The 17853-nt window shown below is 47.5% G+C and overlaps 1 protein-coding gene across 1 annotated transcript in view; it reads left to right on the top strand.

Moving 5' to 3' along the window:
• Positions 1–16295, top strand: part of LOC123989554 (glutamate receptor ionotropic, NMDA 3B-like) — a 115940-nt gene extending 99645 nt beyond the window's left edge. Inside the window, exons 6-9 of the mRNA XM_046290649.1 lie at positions 6787–6938; positions 13501–13665; positions 14472–14542; positions 15037–16295. Of these exons, the coding sequence (XP_046146605.1) occupies positions 6787–6938; positions 13501–13665; positions 14472–14542; positions 15037–15658 (1010 nt within the window). The 3' untranslated portion in view covers positions 15659–16295. The remainder of the gene's footprint in view (positions 1–6786; positions 6939–13500; positions 13666–14471; positions 14543–15036) is intronic.
• The last annotated feature ends 1558 nt before the right edge of the window (positions 16296–17853 follow it).

The raw sequence follows: 17853 nt of genomic DNA, 5'->3' as shown, positions 1-17853 counted from the left end.
AGGGAACGGTAACAGGAGGGATGAAGGAGAGAGGGAACGGTAATAGGAGGAATGAAGGAGAGAGGGAACGGTAATAGGAGGGATGCAGGAGAGAGGGAACGGTAATAGGAGGATGGGGGACAGAGGGAACGGTAACAGGAGTATGGGGGAGAGAGGGAACGGTAATAGGAGGGATGAAGGAGAGAGGGAACGGTAATAGGAGGATGGGGGAGAGAGGGAACGGTAATAGGAGGATGGGGGACAGAGGGAACGGTAATAGGAGGATGGGGGACAGAGGGAACGGTAATAGGAGGGATGAAGGAGAGAGGGAACGGTAACAGGAGGGATGAAGGAGAGAGGGAACGGTAACAGGAGGGATGAAGGAGAGAGGGAACGGTAACAGGAGGGATGAAGGAGAGAGGGAACGGTAACAGGAGGGATGAAGGAGAGAGAGGAACGGTAATAGGAGGATGGGGGGAGAGGGAACGGTAATAGGAGGATGGGGAGAGGGAACGGTAATAGGAGGATGGGGGACAGAGGGAACGGTAATAGGAGGATGGGGGAGAGGGAACGGTAATAGGAGGATGGGGGAGAGAGGGAACGGTAACAGGAGGGATGAAGGAGAGAGGGAACGGTAACAGGAGGGATGAAGGAGAGAGGGAACGGTAATAGGAGGGATGAAGGAGAGAGGGAACGGTAATAGGAGGGATGAAGGAGAGAGGGAACGGTAACAGGAGGATGGGGGAGAGAGGGAACGGTAATAGGAGGGATGAAGGAGAGAGGGAACGGTAACAGGAGGGATGAAGGAGAGAGTGAACGGTAACAGGAGGGATGAAGGAGAGAGGGAACGGTAATAGGAGGATGGGGGAGAGAGGGAACGGTAATAGGAGGGATGAAGGAGAGAGGGAACGGTAATAGGAGAATGGGGGAGAGTGGGAATGGTAATAGGAGGATGGGGGAGAGAGGGAACGGTAACAGGAGGGATGAAGGAGAGAGGGAACGGTAACAGGAGGGATGAAGTAGAGAGGGAACGGTAACAGGAGGGATGAAGGAGAGAGGGAACGGTAATAGGAGGGATGAAGGAGAGAGGGAACGGTAACAGGAGGGATGAAGGAGTGAGGGAACGGTAACAGGAGGATGGGGGACAGAGGGAACGGTAATAGGAGGATGGGGGAGAGAGGGAACGGTAATAGGAGGATGGGGGAGAGAGGGAACGGTAATAGGAGGGATGAAGGAGAGAGGGAACGGTAACAGGAGGGATGAAGGAGAGAGGGAACGGTAATAGGAGGGATGAAGGAGAGAGGGAACGGTAACAGGAGGGATGAAGGAGAGAGGGAACGGTAACAGGAGGATGGGGGAGAGAGGGAACGGTAATAGGAGGGATGAAGGAGAGAGGGAACGGTAATAGGAGGGATGAAGGAGAGAGGGAACGGTAACAGGAGGGATGAAGGAGAGAGGGAACGGTAACAGGAGGATGGGGGAGAGAGGGAACGGTAATAGGAGGGATGAAGGAGAGAGGGAACGGTAACAGGAGGGATGAAGGAGAGAGGGAACGGTAACAGGAGGATGGGGGAGAGAGGGAACGGTAATAGGAGGATGGGGGAGAGAGGGAACGGTAATAGGAGGGATGAAGGAGAGAGGGAACGGTAATAGGACGATGGGGGAGAGAGGGAACGGTAATAGGAGGGATGAAGGAGAGAGGGAACGGTAATAGGAGGATGGGGAGAGAGGGAACGGTAATAGGAGGATGGGGGAGAGAGGGAACGGTAATAGGAGGATGGGGGAGAGAGGGAACGGTAATAGGAGGGATGAAGGAGAGAGGGAACGGTAACAGGAGGATGGGGGAGAGAGGGAACGGTAATAGGAGGATGGGGGAGAGAGGGAACGGTAATAGGAGGATGGGGGAGAGAGGGAACGGTAATAGGAGGGATGAAGGAGAGAGGGAACGGTAATAGGAGGATGGGGGAGAGAGGGAACGGTAACAGGAGGATGGGGGAGAGAGGGAACGGTAATAGGAGGATGGGGGAGAGAGGGAACGGTAATAGGAGGATGGGGGAGAGAGGGAACGGTAATAGGAGGATGGGGGAGAGAGGGAACGGTAATGAAAGAGTCTGTCATCTGGATGCTGTTTCTATTAGCCTGAAAGGGCAGGCCTGCTGTGTTGGATGTGTAGAATGTCAGCTGACGCTGTGATTTCAAATTCATCACTGGGCAGGACACACACATACAGTACACACACACCCATATGCAAACACACACACACACCCATATGCAAACACACACACACACAGTTCCGTTTGTCACACAGCTCGCACATACTATTTTCCAATTTTTGGTGGCATGAAAGTGTGTGTGTGTGTGTGTGTGTGTGTGTGTGTGTGTGTGTGTGTGTGTGTGTGTGTGTGTGTGTGTGTGTGTGTGTGTGTGTGTGTGTGTGTGTGTGTGTGTGTGTGTGTGTGTGTGTGTGTGTGTGTGTGTGTGTGTGTGTGTGTGTGTGTGTGTGTGTGTGTGTGTGTGTGTGTGTGTGTGTGAGTGATGCCCTCTCATCTCATTTGCATATTTTATACTTGTGAACTTCATAGCTCACCAGCTTTGAAAAGGCAATATTTTGTCTGCCAGATATCTTTCATGAGACTAAGTCACGCGCTCTGGACGGGCGATTGGGGGAGCAAATTCTATTTAAGTCAAGCTTTTTCACTTTTTTCCTGAAAATAATCCCCCTGCTATTCACATTTCCTTTACATCACAATATTTCAGGAAACAGACTTGTGAGAACTGCATTACTCAATCAACTGGTTGCTCTAGAGAGCTGATTTAGTGAGCAATTTCACCAGGGAAGAGGGATCTTTGTTTTCGTTTTTCTGAGTTTGGGGAGACAACTAAACCATGTGTGGAACAGGATCTACACCTTCTCTTTTCACAGTAACTCCTGGAATATTATATTGCTTTTTTTGCCTGTGTTTTGAAGTGAGAAATGTTCCTCCGTTTTGGGCCCTGACCTCTAGACAGTCATTCATGATAAAGCAGTAATTGGGGTTTTGCTCAATTAGACCTCTCCTATCTCATCTCTCCTCTCCGTTAATTGCATTTTCTAGCCTCCCTCGCTCTTCCCTTTCACTTCCCTCGCTCTTCCCTCGCTGTTCCTTCGCTCTTCCTTCGCTCTTTCCTCGCTCTTCCCTCGCTCTTCCTTCGCTCTTCCCTCGCTCTTCCCTCGCGCTTTAGCCGCTCTTCCTTTGCTCTTCCCTCAGATTTTCCCTCGCTCTTCCTTCGCTCTTCCTTCGCTCTTCCTTCGCTCTTCCTTCGCTCTTTCCTAGCTCTTCCCTCGCTCTTCCTTCGTGCTTCCCTCGCTCTTTCCTCGCTCTTCCTTCTCTCTTCCCTCACGCTTTCATCGCTCTTCCTTCTCTCTTCCCTCAAATCTTCCCTCGCTCTTCCCTCGCTCTTCCTTCGCTCTTCCTTCCCTCTTCCTTCGCTCTTCCTTCGTTCTTCCCTCGCTCTTCCCTTGCTCTTCTCTTGCTCTTCCTTCGCTCTTCCCTCGCTCTTCCCTCGCTCTTCCCTCGAATCTTCTCATCGCCTCTTCCCTCGCTCTTAACACAGAGTCCCTTCTTTCCGAATGTCTGTCCCTGCCGCTTTAGGATTTCATTTGTCACTATCTTTTGGACTGAGTTGTAGTGGGCTACAGACAGTGTAACTGGAAGGTGCCAGGACTGTCAATTTGGTGATTAAAGCCAACCAGTATTTAATGATTGTGACTCAAAGCTGCGAGCCCACGCTTTATTAAGAATAACATCCTCATCAACACTTGGCTACAGGGACATCTGTGCCAGTCTGTGCCATCGCAGAGGGCCAACCCTGTTGGCTTTAAGTGAAACAAAGGAAACTTAACGGGATCTGAAGAATGTTAAGAATGTTAGACTGAAGCACACGCTTTACATAAGAGTTCAGCTGTTTCTGCATGAGCACACAGGCAGGCAGGCAGGCAGGCGACTGACCGACCGACAACAGCCACCCACGAAGCATCGTTACCCATCGCTCCACAAAAGCCACTGCCCTTGCAGAGCAAGGGGAACCACTGCTTCAAGGTCTCAGAGCAAGTGACGTCACCGATTGAAACGCTATTAGCGCTCACCACCGCTAACTAGCTAGCCATTTCACATCCGTCACACTCACCCCCCTTTTGGCCTCCTCCTTTTCCGCAGCAACCAGTGATCCGGGTCAACAGCATCAATGTAACAGTACAACTTTAGACTGTCCCCTCGCCCATACCCTGGCACGAACCAGGGACCCTCTGCACACATCAACAACATCCACCCACAAAGCACCGTTACCCATCGCGGAGAGGGTAGCAAGTTTTAAGTTCCTCGGCATACACATCACAGACAAACTGAATAGGTCCACTCACACTGACAGCGTCGTAAAGAAGGCACAGCAGCACCTCTTCAACCTCAGGAGGCTGAAGAAATTCGGCTTGTCACCAAAGGCACTCACAAACTTCTACAGATGCACAATCGAGAGCATCCTGGCGGGCTGTATCACCGCCTGGTACGGCAACTGCTCCGCCCTCAACCGTAAGGCTCTCCAGAGGGTAGTGAGGTCTGCATAACGCATCACCGGGGGCAAACTACCTGCCCTCCAGGACACCTACACCACCCGATGTTACAGGAAGGCCATAAAGATCATCAAGGACATCAACCACCCGAACCACTGCCTGTTCACCCCGCTATCATCCAGAAGGCGAGGTCAGTACAGGTGCATCAAAGCTGGGACCTAGAGACTGAAAAAAAGCTTCTATCTCAAGGCCATCAGACTGTTAAACAGCCACCACTAACATTGAGTGGCTGCTGCCAACACACTGTCATTGACACTGACCCAACTCCAGCCACTTTAATAATGGGAATTGATGGGAAATGATGTAAATATATCACTAGCCACTTTAAACAATGCTACCTTATATAATGTAGTTACCCTACATTATTCATCTCATATGCATACGTATATACTGTACTCTACATCATCGACTGCATCCTTATGTAATACATGTATCACTAGCCACTTTAACTATGCCACTTTGTTTACTTTGTCTACATACTCATCTCATATGTATATACTGTACTCGATACCATCTACTGTATTCTGCTCTGTACCATCACTCATTCATATATCCTTATGTACATATTCTTTATCCCCTTACACTGTGTATAAGACAGTAGTTTTGGAATTGTTAGTTAGATTACTCGTTGGTTATTACTGCATTGTCGGAACTAGAAGCACAAGGATTTCGCTACACTCGCATTAACATCTGCTAACCATGTGTATGTGACAAATAAAATTGGATTTGATTTGATTTGAAAAGCCGTGGGAACCACTACTTTCAGAGCAAGTGATGTCACCGATTGAAACGCTATTAGCGCGCACCACCGCTAACTAGCTAGCCATTTCACATCCGCTACATGTGCTTGACTGTGTGTGTGTGTGCATGCTTAGGCATGTCTCGCTCGGGGGGGGGTGAGTGACGTACATTAGCCATGAGAAACAGAGAGATAGGTAGAGGTAAAACCCTTTCAGTGATAAAATAACATTTCTGCCAGTCCTTTTTTGAGATAGAGGGATACAAGAAGGAAGGAGAGGAGGGAGGAGAGGAGAGAGTTGGGGTGAGGGAGAGATGGAGGGAGGGAGGAGAGGAGAGAGTTGGGGTGAGGGAGAGATGGAGGGAGGGAGGAGAGGAGAGAGCTGGGGTGAGGGAGAGATGGAGGGAGGAGAGGAGAGAGTTGGGGCGAGGGAGAGATGGAGGGAGGAGAGAGTTGGGGTGAGGGAGAGATGGAGGGAGGAGAGGAGAGAGTTGGGGTGAGGGAGAGATGGAGGGAGGAGAGGAGAGAGTTGGGGTGAGGGAGAGATGGAGGGAGAGTTGGGAGAGATGTGTCTAAATGATACAGGCTCTCGTCCTCTGTTATCCCCAGCCCACCACAACTCATTATCTGCTGTCAGAGCCCACACCCACACACACACACGCACGCACGCACGCGCACACACACACACACACACTTACACCACATTCACTCCTTGTCATTATATAATGGATGCTCGGAACGTTCTTCACTTCTTCCTGGTTTTCCCATGTATTCCTCCATCCATCTTTCCTCCAGTTGCCACTGAAGACTATGAGATGGGGATTTTCCCTCACCATCCTTCCACACACCACAGGAATCAGATATCAAAAATCTCATTTACTTAATGTAATTTAAACATCAAAGGAGTTTAAAGTACAGGATCAGCAGTACAGGTAGAAGAGGAATTTGTCGAGGCTGAACTCTTTGGTTCATCTAGAATATCCATAGCCTCATGTTCCCCTTCTGGAAGGGATGAAGGTAAGGTCATCCGATTTGGTTTTATTGTATCTCTTTTGATCCACTTCATTAACATTTCTTTGTCATTTAGCAGACGCTCTTATCCGGACTTACAAATTGGGATGACATCCAGAACACAGTCTGCCAGTTAACTCACTCTGCGTGAAGTTTGGAATGATACGCCTATAGACCCCTGCTCAGTTCTCCACCAAACAATTTAAGACAATCTTTAAAGCATTTTGGGCGTTTTATGTGGAACAGAGAAAAACAATGATTTTGTAAAAATGCCTTCTGTTTATTTTGCAGATATGAGACGTCTGTGTCACTGTTTGTATCCAGGTTAATGATAGCGCAGCCATGTGACTGGTGATATAGAAGGGGACGCACCACAATTATTTCCATGAATTTCTACCAACTACTATACCCATTGTACTATGCTGACGGTAATAGTTTCTCTATCCCCCAGGCTATGGAATAGGCCTCCCACAGAACTCCCCTCTAACCAACAACGTGTCAGAGTTCATCAGTCGCTACAAGTCGGACGGCTACATGGACATGCTGCACGACAAGTGGTACAAGGTGGTGCCTTGTGGGAAGAGGGTGTTCGCCGTCACCGAGGTGAGTTATCCGTCCGTCTGTCTGTGTGTATCCCGGCCCCAGACCAGTTTGGACTATGTTGTCAACAACTTCTATGGTGGTGTTTGACCATCGACGTCAGGCTGGGCCCAGATCTATTTGTGCAGATAGGGACCAGGCTAGTGTGGCTGTGGTGGGCCCAGATCTGTTTGTGCAGATAGGGACCAGGCTAGTGTGGCTGTGGTGGGCCCAGATCTGTTTGTGCAGATAGGGCCCAGGCTAGTGTGGCTGTGGTGGGCCCAGATCTGTTTGTGCAGATAGGGACCAGGCTAGTGTGGCTGTGGTGGGCCCAGATCTGTTTGTGCAGATAGGGACCAGGCTAGTGTGGCTGTGGTGGGCCCAGATCTGTTTGTGCAGATAGGGACCAGGCTAGTGTGGCTGTGGTGGGCCCAGATCTGTTTGTGCAGATAGGAACCAGGCTAGTGTGGCTGTGGTGGGCCCAGATCTGTTTGTGCAGATAGGGACCAGGCTAGAGTGGCTGTGGTGGGCCCAGATCTGTTTGTGCAGATAGGGACCAGGCTAGTGTGGCTGTGGTGGGCCCAGATCTGTTTGTGCAGATAGGGACCAGGCTAGTGTGGCTGTGGTGGGCCCAGATCTGTTTGTGCAGATAGGGACCAGGCTAGTGTGGCTGTGGTGGGCCCAGATCTGTTTGTGCAGATAGGGACCAGGCTAGTGTGGCTGTGGTGGAGTGGCCGCCCGGTAGGCACACCACGTGGGTTGCAGACAGTTGATGGACATTGGGTTTGGCCATCCTAACACATCTGGACATATCGAACTGGATGTTTGGCTCTATTCCAATATCCACACTAGCATACCACTTGAATGAAGCAACGTATTGGGCATGCGTTCTAAGAGATATTTCAGTGTGGTTTGCAGACACTCCTCAGACAGTCTGGACTCCATCAGTGTCAGATGTTAAGGGAAAAATATTTATTCCTAGATTCAACCTATGTGTGTCTATGATATCCTCTCAGGATTGTGTGTCATCCTGAGATGATCCTTTAACACCAAGCACCCAGTTGGTCGAACTTCCTGCCCCAATGGACTGCTATCATAGACATACACTGAGTGGACAAAACATTACAAAAACAACTGCCCTTAACCAACACAAAAACATCCTATGGCGTTCTGCATTAGCATCGAACAGCCCCCGTGATATGCAGCTGTTCAGGGAAGCTAGAAACCATTATACACAGGCAGTTAGAAAAGCCAAGGCTAGCTTTTTCAAGCAGAAATTTGCTTCCTGCAACACTAACTCAAAAAAGTTCTGGGACACTGTAAAGTCCATGGAGAATAAGAACACCTCCTCCCAGCTGCCCACTGCACTGAAGATAGGAAACACTGTCACCACTGATAAATCCACCATATTTGAGAATTTCAAGAAGCATTTTTCTACGGCTGGCCATGCTTTCCACCTGGCTACTCCTACCCCGGTTAACAGCACTGCACCCCCCAACAACTCGAAATTGTTGCCACCCCTATTACTAGCCTGTTCAACCTCTCTTTCGTGTCGTCTGAGATTCCCAAAGATTGGAAAGCAGCTGCGGTCATCCCCCTCTTCAAAGGGGGGGACACTCTTGACCCAAACTGCTACAGACCTATATCTATCCTACCATGCCTTTCTAAGGTCTTCGAAAGCAAAGTCAACAAACAGATTACCGACCATTTCGAATCTCACCATACCTTCTCTGCTATGCAATCTGGTTTCAGAGCTGGTCATGGGTGCACCCCAGCCACGCTCAAGGTCCTAAACGATATCTTAACCGCCATCGATAAGAAACATGACTGGTCAGCCGTATTCATTGATCTGGCCAAGGCTTTCGACTCTGTCAACCACCACATCCTCATCGGCAGACTCGACAGCCTTGGTTTCTCAAATGATTGCCTCGCCTTGTTCACCAACTACTTCTCTGATAGAGTTCAGTGTGTCAAATCGGAGGGTCTGCTGTCCGGACCTCTGGCAGTCTCTATGGGGGTGCCACAGTGTTCAATTCTTGGACCGACTCTCTTCTCTGTATACATCAATGAGGTCGCTCTTGCTGCTGGTGAGTCTCTGATCCACCTCTACGCAGACCACACCATTCTGTATACTTCCGGCCCTTCTTTGGACACTGTGTTAACAACCCTCCAGGCAAGCTTCAATGCCATACAACTCTCCTTCCGTGGCCTTCAATTGCTCTTAAATACAAGTAAAACTAAATACATGCTCTTCAACCGATCGCTACCTGCACCTACCCTCCTGTCCAACATCACTACTCTGGACGGCTCTGACTTAGAATACGTGGACAACTACAAATACTTAGGTGTCTGGTTAGACTGTAAACTCTCCTTCCAGACCCATATCAAACATCTCCAATCCAAAGTTAAATCTAGAATTGGCTTCCTATTTCGCAACAAAGCATACTTCACTCATGCTGCCAAACATACCCCTGTAAAACTGACCATCCTACCAATCCTCGACTTTGGCGATGTCATTTACAAAATAGCCTCCAATACTCTACTCAACAAATTGGATGCAGTCTATCACAGTGCAATCCGTTTTGTCACCAAAGCCCCATATACTACCCACCATTGCGACCTGTACGCTCTCGTTTGCTGGCCCTCGCTTCATACTCGTCGCCAAACCCACTGGCTCCATTTCATCTACAAGACCCTGCTAGGTAAAGTCCCCCCTTATCTCAGCTCGCTGGTCACCATAGCATCACCCACCTGTAGCACGCGCTCCAGCAGGTATATCTCTCTAGTCACCCCACAAAACCAATTCTTTCTTTGGCCGCCTCTCCTTCCAGTTCTCTGCTGCCAATGACTGGAACGAACTACAAAAATCTCTGGAACTGGAAACACTTATCTCCCTCACTAGCTTTAAGCACCAGCCGTCAGAGCAGCTCACAGATGACTGCACCTGTACATAGCCCACCTATAATTTAGCCCAAACAACTACCTCTTTCCCTACTGTATTTATTTTATTTTGCTCCTTTGCACCCCATTATTTTTATTTCTACTTTGCACATTCTTCCACTGCAAATCTACCATTCCAGTGTTTTACTTGCTATATTGTATTTACTTTGCCACCATGGCCTTTTTTGCCTCTAACTCCCTTCTCACCACATTTGCTCACATTGTATATAGACTTGTTTATACTGTATTATTGACTGTATGTTTGTTTTACTCCATGTGTAACTCTGTGTCGTTGTATGTGTCAAACTGCTTTGCTTTATCTTGGCCAGGTCGCAATTGTAAATGATAACTTGTTCTCAACTTGCCTACCTGGTTAAATAAAGGTTAAATAAAAAAAATAAAAATTAAGAACACCTTCCTAATATTGCATTTTACCCCATTTTTCCACAGGGATACTGGCACATGTTGACTCCAATGCTTCCCACAGTTGTGTCAAGTTGGCTGGATGTCCTTTGAGTGGTGGACCATTCTTGATAAAAACAGAAAACTGTTGAGCGAGAACCCAGCAGCGTTGCAGTTCTTTACACAAACCAGTGTACCTGGCACCTACTACCATACCCTGTTCAAGCACTTCAATATTTTGTCTTGCCCATTCACCCTCTGAATGGCACACAGACACAATCAATGTCTCAAATGTGTCAAGGCTTATCATAGCTTTCAACTGGATTCACCTGGTCAGTCTATGTCATGGAAAGAGCAGTTGTTCTTAATGTTTTGTACACTCATTACTAATTCATTAACTGGTTGTTATAATCATATTAAATAGTGTTATTATTGTTGATATCCTGTTACTGGGGCAATCGTCTGGTCCCATCAGCATGAGGATATGGGCTGTTTACCTTTTGGCTCCTAGTCCACCCACCCACACGGACGGACGGACGGACGGACGGACGGACGGACGGACGGACGGACGGACGGACGGACGGACGGACGGACGGACGGACGGACGGACGGACGGACGGACAGACAGACAGACAGACAGACAGACAGACAGACAGACAGACAGACAGACAGACAGACAGACAGACAGACAGACAGACAGACAGACAGACAGACAGACAGACAGACAGACAGACAGACAGACAGACAGACAGACAGACAGACAGACAGACAGACATGGCCTAGCAGCCGAGGACTCTGGGATTGCTTTTCTAATACCAACACCACATCAGCCTGCGCTGATTTGTGATCTTCACAGACCCAGCAAAGACAGAGAGTGTGTGTGTGTGTGGTGTGTGTGTGCGCATGCCTGCTGGTATGCATTTTCCCGGATGGGGAAAATGGTGCTAGAGAGACAAGCAGTGATCCCAGCCATCTGTGCAGAAACATTAAAGTCATTCCCAGTCTTGTTATTACCTAATCATCAAATGATCACCTGATTTACGTTGGGGAGAGACTGACGAATGGATGGTAGAACACTGATGTTTCCCACATGACAACATCTCTCGTTCACCTCGACGACACGACTAACAATAACATCTCTTCTTTTAGGTACGTCAAGGGAACAATTTGAGTTTGTTTTATTGATTTACCGGCTGACACTCCTTTGATCTATGATGTCGTCATGTACCTGTCCACGACGACTCCTCAAAAGATACTCAAATTCATATTTGGAAATGTCAAATAATATATGTTTTTGACAGAATCACATTCCAGCCTGTCATTTTCAAGCTGCCTTGGATCAATGTTAGAAACTCCAAGGAGTGTACATGCAGCGCATCTATCATCTATCATCCATCAATCCAGAACTACCACATCCTACAAACCATATGTTTTTCACATTTTAATCTTTCCCAGTTTCCTCTATATGTTTCACACAGGAGCACCCGGATGACATTTCTATTTTATTTTACAGTTACCTTGCATTGAACAGATTATTCCTAATTTTCATTCCACATCCTTCTGCTCACATGGATTCGGAGGGGAAAGGCTGAGGGACAGGGGAAGGGAGGGGAACGGGGGGAGACGACCTACCCCTCCCAGAAACAATATGGCGGAGGACGGAGCCACTCTTAAACACAGTCGACAGGCTAACATCATCCATACTGGGGGCCCTAATTGCTAATAGGATGAGTTATTCCCCCTGCATACTGATCACTACTTGGTCAGGGAGAGAGGGAGAAGGAGGGAGGGGTGAGAGTATAGAGGGAGAAGGTAGGATGGAGAGGGGGAGGGAGAGAGAAGGATGGGGGAGAAAGGGGGAGAGAAGGACAGATGGGGGGTGAAGTGGGTAAGATGGAGAAGGGGAGAGGGAGGGAAGGTGTAGAGGAGAGGAGAAGGGACAGAGATATAATGGTGAAGTGGAGGGAGGGAAGGAAGGAAGGAAGGAAGGAAAGGAAGGAGGGAGGAGGGAGGGAGGGAGGGAGGGAGGGAGGGAGGGAGGGAGGGAGGGAGGGAGGGAGGGAACAGAGTGGCAGAGGGAGGGAGAGAGCAGAGGCTGGCAGCTCCCTCTCTTGGCCGAGTCCCAGAATTAAATGGGAGGAGGGACTGGGTCTAGGATGGGAGGGTCTGTACTGCACCCCTGGGGTTCACTGTGTCAGCACTTCGGAAACAAGCCCGCCGTCCTCCACCACTCCCTCTCTCAAGTTTTTATTCTTTCCCTCTCTCACATCTACGTCCAAACCTCTACAGATAAGATCAGAGGCGGCTTTCGGTTTAGAACATTTCCTCTGAAAAGTTCTCCCTCCTTTGCTGCAAAGTGTCAAACAGCGTTGAACAATGTGGCTGCCTGTATTATACAGCTCATCTCCAACAACTCATGTTGTTAGACCTTGATAGGCTAGATTCCTATTTTATTGGAGGTGTACAGCACTATACAACTACTGTACTATACAACTACTGTACTGTATTGCTGGCAGGCACTCAGACAGGGTTCTCATTGCTCGCACTGTGCTTCTCAAACACACACTGTCGTCCATCTACTTTTAAAATTCTAAGTAGTTATTTTTGGCAGGACAGTCATGATGTCCTGATGTCAAAACTGTAACGGCCCGATTCAGACTTGGGAAATCTATTTATTTTCAACACTTTTTGGTAGTTTTGACTCTATACTGTCATTTGTGCATGGCTACATAAATCTATAGCTTGGGTCTCCACATTTCATATCTGCAAGTTATAAGGCCAGCATTTCATACATTTTACTGTGGAAAAGTTGATATGTTGATATGCTTCAGTTTGCTTTCATGTGACTGGATTCTCATTTGTCTCCAGCAGTAATAAGGGAAAATAGATATAAAACAATTGTCACTTATATTTACAATCCCCTTATCCAAATGGCTTACTCATTTACTCATTCTATGGACCATGTCGATCTCTGTCTGAATAGAAATTAATAGAGACTGCCCCCTAGAGGTGAAAATAGGGAGCATCAGAAAAGATGAGAGACCTGAAATGATTCTCAGTGTCCATTGGATAGAGATCTAATGACAAGGTTCTCAGGGACCAATCACCATCATCCCAAGGACTGATGTCGGTCCATGGACCAGAGGTTGACAATTTACTACATTGTTAAACCCTTTGTTACAGGTGTTAACCCTACTCAAGTAACCCAACTGTCCCCTCCCTTTCCCTCCCCCTCCTTATACAGACTCTCCAGATGGGCATCCGTCACTTCTCAGGGCTGTTTGTGCTGCTGTGTGTGGGCGTGGCCACATCACTGCTCACCCTGGCTGGGGAGCACGCCTTCTATCACATGGTGCTGCCACACATCCGACGACGACAGAAGTACAAGTACTGGCTCCACACCAGCCAGGTGAGATGGAGGGAGGGACTGTGTGAGTGAACCAAAGGAGAATGTAAGTGTGAGAGTGTGTGTATGTGTGTGCACAAGAAAGAATGAGAAAACAGAGAAAGTGTGATTGAACCAAGTGTGTGTGTCAGAGAGAAAGAGAATGTGTGAGAGAATGAAACAGACAGATGCTGTGTGTGTGTGTGTGTGTGTGTGTGTGTGTGTGTGAGCGTTTGTGTGTAAATAAAATAACCTTCATAGTGAGCCTCTCTGCCTCAGGCTTCAGACTTTTTCATAGCTTCTTTCATTGGCCTTTTTAAAGTGCTCTTTTTTACTTGAACACATTTGTGGCTTTCCCTGTCATGTTTTACGAACTCTATATCTAAAAGCAGTTACGCTTCACAAATCCTCCGGGAATTAAATATGAACAAATATTGATTGCTTGTAAAAGGTTGTTTATGGTGTAGGTTTTTTACTCTCTTGGATAAACAGTCTTTAAATTTTTTAGGACTGTTTATCACCTTGGCTGTCATTTGATAACATAAAGGCAACATCGCCATCTGCTGTTGACTTAGAGAACCACCATTTGGGAACCGTAGTTGAAGTGAAGTATTAAAAGCACTGAAAATTCAAATCTGCCCGGCTTAAGTCCCCGGAGGTCCTCTAAGCTCCTTCCCCAGTTGGAGGATTATTAACGAGAGGGGGAAAGTAATTACAATTTCTAAGATGATGTTGATTCTGTCTGTTTTGAATAAATCAGTGTGGAGCTTTTCTCCCCCTCCCACCTCTTCCCCTGGCTCAGTGTAACTATGGCCCCATTTGTTATGTAGAAAATCCACCGAGCCCTGAACCAGACCTATGAGGATGTGAAGAAGAAGCAGGGCGCCAACACAGAAAAAAGGTGACAAAATGGCTGCTATTATGGAGACCTGTTTTAAATGTGTTTACTGTCCTTGTCCTTTCCTCTATAATCACTGATCTGACAGGACCTGAGTAGAATCTAGAAGAAACAATATATAGTTGAAACCTTTCCAGTCCCTTTACCAGTGGTAATGTCTCTGGTGGAAAGGAGACAAGGAGATGAAGCATTAGGGTTGGATTCAACCCTTATCGTGGAAGTATCCCCGTTAAAATGTAAAGGTACTTTCCAATTGAGTCGACATACGCAGCGTTTACCATGAATGCAGTGTTTACCCCGAACATGGGAACATTGCCTTTAAATTTCAATCGAGCGTTAAACGCTGATTTTCCGCAATACTATTCAAATATGGATTGAATCTAGCCCTAATACTGAGATACAGATTGAAAGCAATCTAACATACTAGTAGTGGTTGTTTAAGCACCAGACCTGTGTCTTTCTTTCTTTACTGACACAAGCCTTTTATCTCCATGTAGCTGCAACAACCAGAAGAACCAGCACCCCCAGCCTCCCCCAGACGCCCCTTCCCCCGGCGCCTCGGCCAAGTGGAACGAGAGCAGCAGGGACTCCACTGCTGCAGCCGCTAAAGACAAGCGAGTCCACTTTAACCTGGAGACCCTCAACAGCCGCCGCCTTCTAGCCCGGGCCGTGGCCGAGTCTGAAGGGGGGAGGGAGGGGTTGGCTGGATGTGACACTAACCCTAGGACCAACCCGGCCACACGGGTCTGTGCGAATGGGGGCTTCGGGACTTCCTTTGCCAGTCTGGTGCTATCCCTCCCCTCCTCTTCTTCATCCATCCCTTCTTCGTCCTCAGGCGTTCCTTTGAGGCCAGGAGAGCTGCAGGAGCTGCAGGAGAGGATCGACCTGATCCGGGATCAGCTGAGGACGGCTCTGGCCAGGAGGGCTGAGCTGCAGACTTCCCTGGCCAAGGAAAAGGCTGCCTGCTCCGCTCCCATAGTGACAGGAATGACCTCCGTGGTTGTAGCTACTGCAGCCCTCCCCTCCTCCCGCTGTGCCACCACCATGACAGGCCCTGTCCTCAAGTCCCTGCCCACAGTCCTCACCATCCCTCCCATACACACCAATGAGAAGAGCTGATGCCCCCTGGTGTTTGGAAAAGCCAATGGTGTATTAGGTTTTATTGAAAGAAGTTGGATTACCTTGGATTGGGATTTATCCAATTGCTGTGAGCCCGATGCCATAGCATGGCAGCTCTTTCCCTGGACACTCTTTTGCTATTGGGTGAGATGAAAGAGCTTTTCAGGGCACTGGGAATCCCTTGTGATCTTACATGTGCCCAATTGGTCCTCCCATGATTGGTAAAATGTGTGTTTGTGTTTGGGCTACCTCAGGCCTACTTGGATCTACCATGCCAATGGAGTGGGGCTAGAAGTACCAGCATGCCCCCATGACCGAGCCTCGCTGGCACTGCACCCATTCTGGGAACTTAACCACTGACTTTCAGGTGGTTTCTCTTCTGCCACAGGAGCCAAAATGGCTGCCACCCACAACCTTCTGTTTCCAGTCTCTTGTTGATTTTAGTGGTGGGGCAATAACTGAATTTGGTCAACAATGCAATGGCAACCTGAAACAACAATCAGTAATACGTGGAGTTCAGATTGTATTCAAATCAGTAGTGGTGCTTTTATGGTGTTTCTGTTTTCTTCCTTTGAGTTCCGAGTCGATATCGTTCAAGAATAAAGTCTGATGGAAGTGTTGGTTGTGATGGTTGAAATGTGAATCCTTGTCAAGTGTACTTTGTGTCGTCTGTATTTTTACCGCTAGGTCCAGAGGGAACGTAGGGATGTTTTCCTCATGGAAATGCTGGAATATTTCAGTGATAGAATAACAGGTGGTACCTGAACCATGAAGTCTGTAATACACATGAACTCTTTCCAAACATTTATACAAAAAACAGGGTGTCACTTTTCCTTTGACATGGAATCTTTTTGTTAATCAGGCGTGAAAATGTGGACTTTATTTGGAATAGCCGGTCAGCGTTTCCCTGGGGACCCCAAATGGTGCACGTTGTGGTTATTGGCTCAGCATTACATAGGCCTACCTAGCTGATTCAAATAATCGACTCAACTTTTTATTTGAATCAGCTTTGCAGTGCTAGGGCCAAAACCAAAACATGTACCCCAGGTTCGAGTTTGGGAAATGCTGGCCTATTTCAACCTACAATAACCAGTGGTGCACGTAACCCTACCTACTGAAGGATAGGATTTACATAACCAATAGGACACACAAACAACCACACCAACGACAATTGTTTGTGCAAAGAATGCTTCTTCTGCACTTAGTTTACCGAACAGTTAAATACATTTGAATGAGAGAAGGAATCTAGTCCATCACAGATTGAAGGACTCATTTACATTGCCTAAAATGAACTACAAATGGACAGCAACTGTTGCATTGCTACAATCATCCTGTTTTTTCTTACAGAACGGCATATAGGCACAGATAAAGAAACTGATCAGAAAACGTCATTGATAAGAGCATATTTGTTGCATCTGTAAAAGTATCCTCTTCTACAATGAAGACTTTTCTCTTTAAACTGACTTCCTGTCATATTGCACAATTTGGACCTTTCAAACCAGAACCACGTCCTTGGTCCTGCCCACTGCATAGCCATGACTACACCTCCACCCAACACACTGAACAGAAATGATTCTACTCCCATCTTAATAGAACTAATGGAAAAGTCTAACCCATTTTGCTAAATGTCCCTTGGTTATCGTGATTACGTTTAAATATAAACTACTTTCCTCATATCAGAGGTCACTATATGCCAAAAACCTGCTAAAATTTGACTGCTAAGGAAGTCTCAACATGCACTTCCAATAATATCTCATTTGGAATCATAAGGCATCAAAATAAAGCTCACTGGGCAGGAAGTTGTTCTGTTTCAACAGATGAAGATGTAGACATTGGAACACATCTGTCATTATTCCCTGTTTATTCTGCCCTGCCAGTTTCTACTTGGAGTTATAATAATAATAATATAATAATATATGCCATTTAGCAGACGCTTTTATCCAAAGCGACTTACAGTCATGTGTGCATACATTCTATGTATGGGTGGTCCCGGGGATCGAACCCACTACCCTGGCGTTACAAGCGCCATGCTCTACCAACTGAGCTACAGAAGGACCACAGTTATAGTATGGAGTTATAATTTTTTTATAACTTTTGTTACACCCTGTCCATCTTAGAACGGCGTTCAGCAGTTTCCAGAAAGGGGAAGCAGGATGCCTGTCAGGTCCATCTGATGACTGGTAGTTTGTCTCACA

The sequence above is a fragment of the Oncorhynchus gorbuscha genome, linkage group LG02 (assembly GCF_021184085.1).
Source record: "Oncorhynchus gorbuscha isolate QuinsamMale2020 ecotype Even-year linkage group LG02, OgorEven_v1.0, whole genome shotgun sequence".
NCBI classification, from domain to species: Eukaryota; Metazoa; Chordata; class Actinopteri; order Salmoniformes; family Salmonidae; genus Oncorhynchus; species Oncorhynchus gorbuscha.
The sequence above is the reverse complement of the archived record's forward strand: the minus strand, read 5'-3'. Positions and strand labels throughout refer to the sequence as shown.